We start from the raw sequence: 1,605 nt of genomic DNA on the forward strand, positions 1-1,605 counted from the left end.
CTGTAACACACCTGTCAGTAACACACCTGTCAGTAACACACCTGTCCGTAACACACCTGTCAGTAAATGATTGCAGGACATTTTAAGATAGTCGCTGATATTTTTGAAAAAAATCAAACCCGTTTGCTCAGATCACAAGATAACTGGTATCAGTTTTGACTTCAAAGGGTTAAACAGTGACATGGTACATTTATTCTAGTGCTAAAGTACAAATTGAAGGTACTTGTACCGTGTACTCGTCTCTGCAGGTCCAGCTGGGCCAGGACGTGAACCTGCAGGTGGATTTCCACAATCAAGGTGAATACCCAAAAACCATCCAGGCTCACCTGGCGGCCACCGTCATCTTCTACACCGGAGTCAGAGCCAACAACCTGAAGGACCTCAACTTCACCATCACCGTGCCGGCCAATCAGGGTGAGCCACGTCACAGAGAGAAGTCCTGTGTGTGTGTGTGTGTGTGTGTGTGTGTGTGGTTTTTAAATTCAGGATGTGTGTGTGTGTGTGTGTGTGTGTGTTGCAGTGAAGAGCGAGATGCTGAAGATCACGGCTCAGGAGTACGTCCCCCTGCTGGCCTCCCAGCAGTGTCTGCGCTTTGTTGTGACCGGCACGGCCGACGACCAATCAGTGAGCGCCATCAAGGTGTTGGAGCTGCAGGCGCCATCGCTCACGCTGACGGTAAAACACACAACGCACACATCAAATACAACGATCTCTATGAGACTTTAAACAAATGCAGATTTATTTTAATATAAATATCTTAATATAGGCATGTACAGTCAACCAAAAGGTGAAAGGTTGACCTCATGACGCGCTTTAAATGAAGCTCCCTCATTTAATGAAAAATAAGTAAAGATTTGTACAAAAAAAAAAGACACAAATTATTAGGCTCAGGAAAATATATGAGAAAAATAAGGAAGCCCTGAGGGGCAAGTCAGAATTTTTTTTTCTGGTGGTCCATTTTCTGAGTCCGAAAAAATTCTTTTGTTCATGTGTGAAATAGAGTGAAAAAAACAATTTGGGTTTTTTGGGGCAAGACTAAGACTAAGTTGCTCACTGCCTTTTTTTTTTCAAAAGAAATCAAACAAAAAGTTTATTGTTCAAAGGTGTAAAAAAAATTTAAAAGGCGTCTGAAAGCAGCACAAGAAAAATGATTAAAAAATATGATATTATAAAATATCTAATAAAATATTATAAAAATCGTCTCCTTCTTCTTCCTGTCCCTCTGCAGGTGAGCGGCCAGCCTCAGGTGGGGAAGGAGACGTTTGTGACCGTCTCCTTCACCAACAACTTCACCTTCCCGCTGCTGGACGTCAGCCTGTCCATGGAGGGACCCGGAGTCATGAGCGACAGGTCACATGAGTACAGGTAAACACGCACCTGCCACGACACGTTTGAGCCCGCGTCTCCCTCAGGTGTGTCTCGTTAAACCCGTCCGTGCGTCGCTTTTTCAGCCGCATTGAGCCTCAAGCCTCCATCTCCTGGAAGGAGTCCTTCACCCCTCGACTGGAGGGAAACCGCTGCCTGGTGGCGGTGATGGACTGCAGCAACCTGCGCCAGGTAACCTCCACACCGTCCTGCGGTCCAATCACAGCTCGGTTTAAACGT

At 45.7% G+C, this 1,605-nt stretch overlaps 1 protein-coding gene across 1 annotated transcript; it reads left to right on the forward strand.

Moving 5' to 3' along the window:
• Positions 1-248: 248 nt before the first annotated feature.
• Positions 249-1,557, forward strand: LOC121964011 (coagulation factor XIII A chain-like; the record flags this gene model as incomplete). The annotated part of the gene is made up of 4 exons (XM_042514245.1): positions 249-414; positions 521-675; positions 1,229-1,365; positions 1,452-1,557. Coding segments are annotated over 4 exons (564 nt in total), but the record flags the coding sequence as incomplete, so codon positions are not given.
• Between the last annotated feature and the right edge of the window lie 48 nt (positions 1,558-1,605).

Source organism: Plectropomus leopardus, unplaced genomic scaffold, assembly GCF_008729295.1.
Source record: "Plectropomus leopardus isolate mb unplaced genomic scaffold, YSFRI_Pleo_2.0 unplaced_scaffold13628, whole genome shotgun sequence".
NCBI classification, from domain to species: domain Eukaryota; kingdom Metazoa; phylum Chordata; class Actinopteri; order Perciformes; family Serranidae; genus Plectropomus; species Plectropomus leopardus.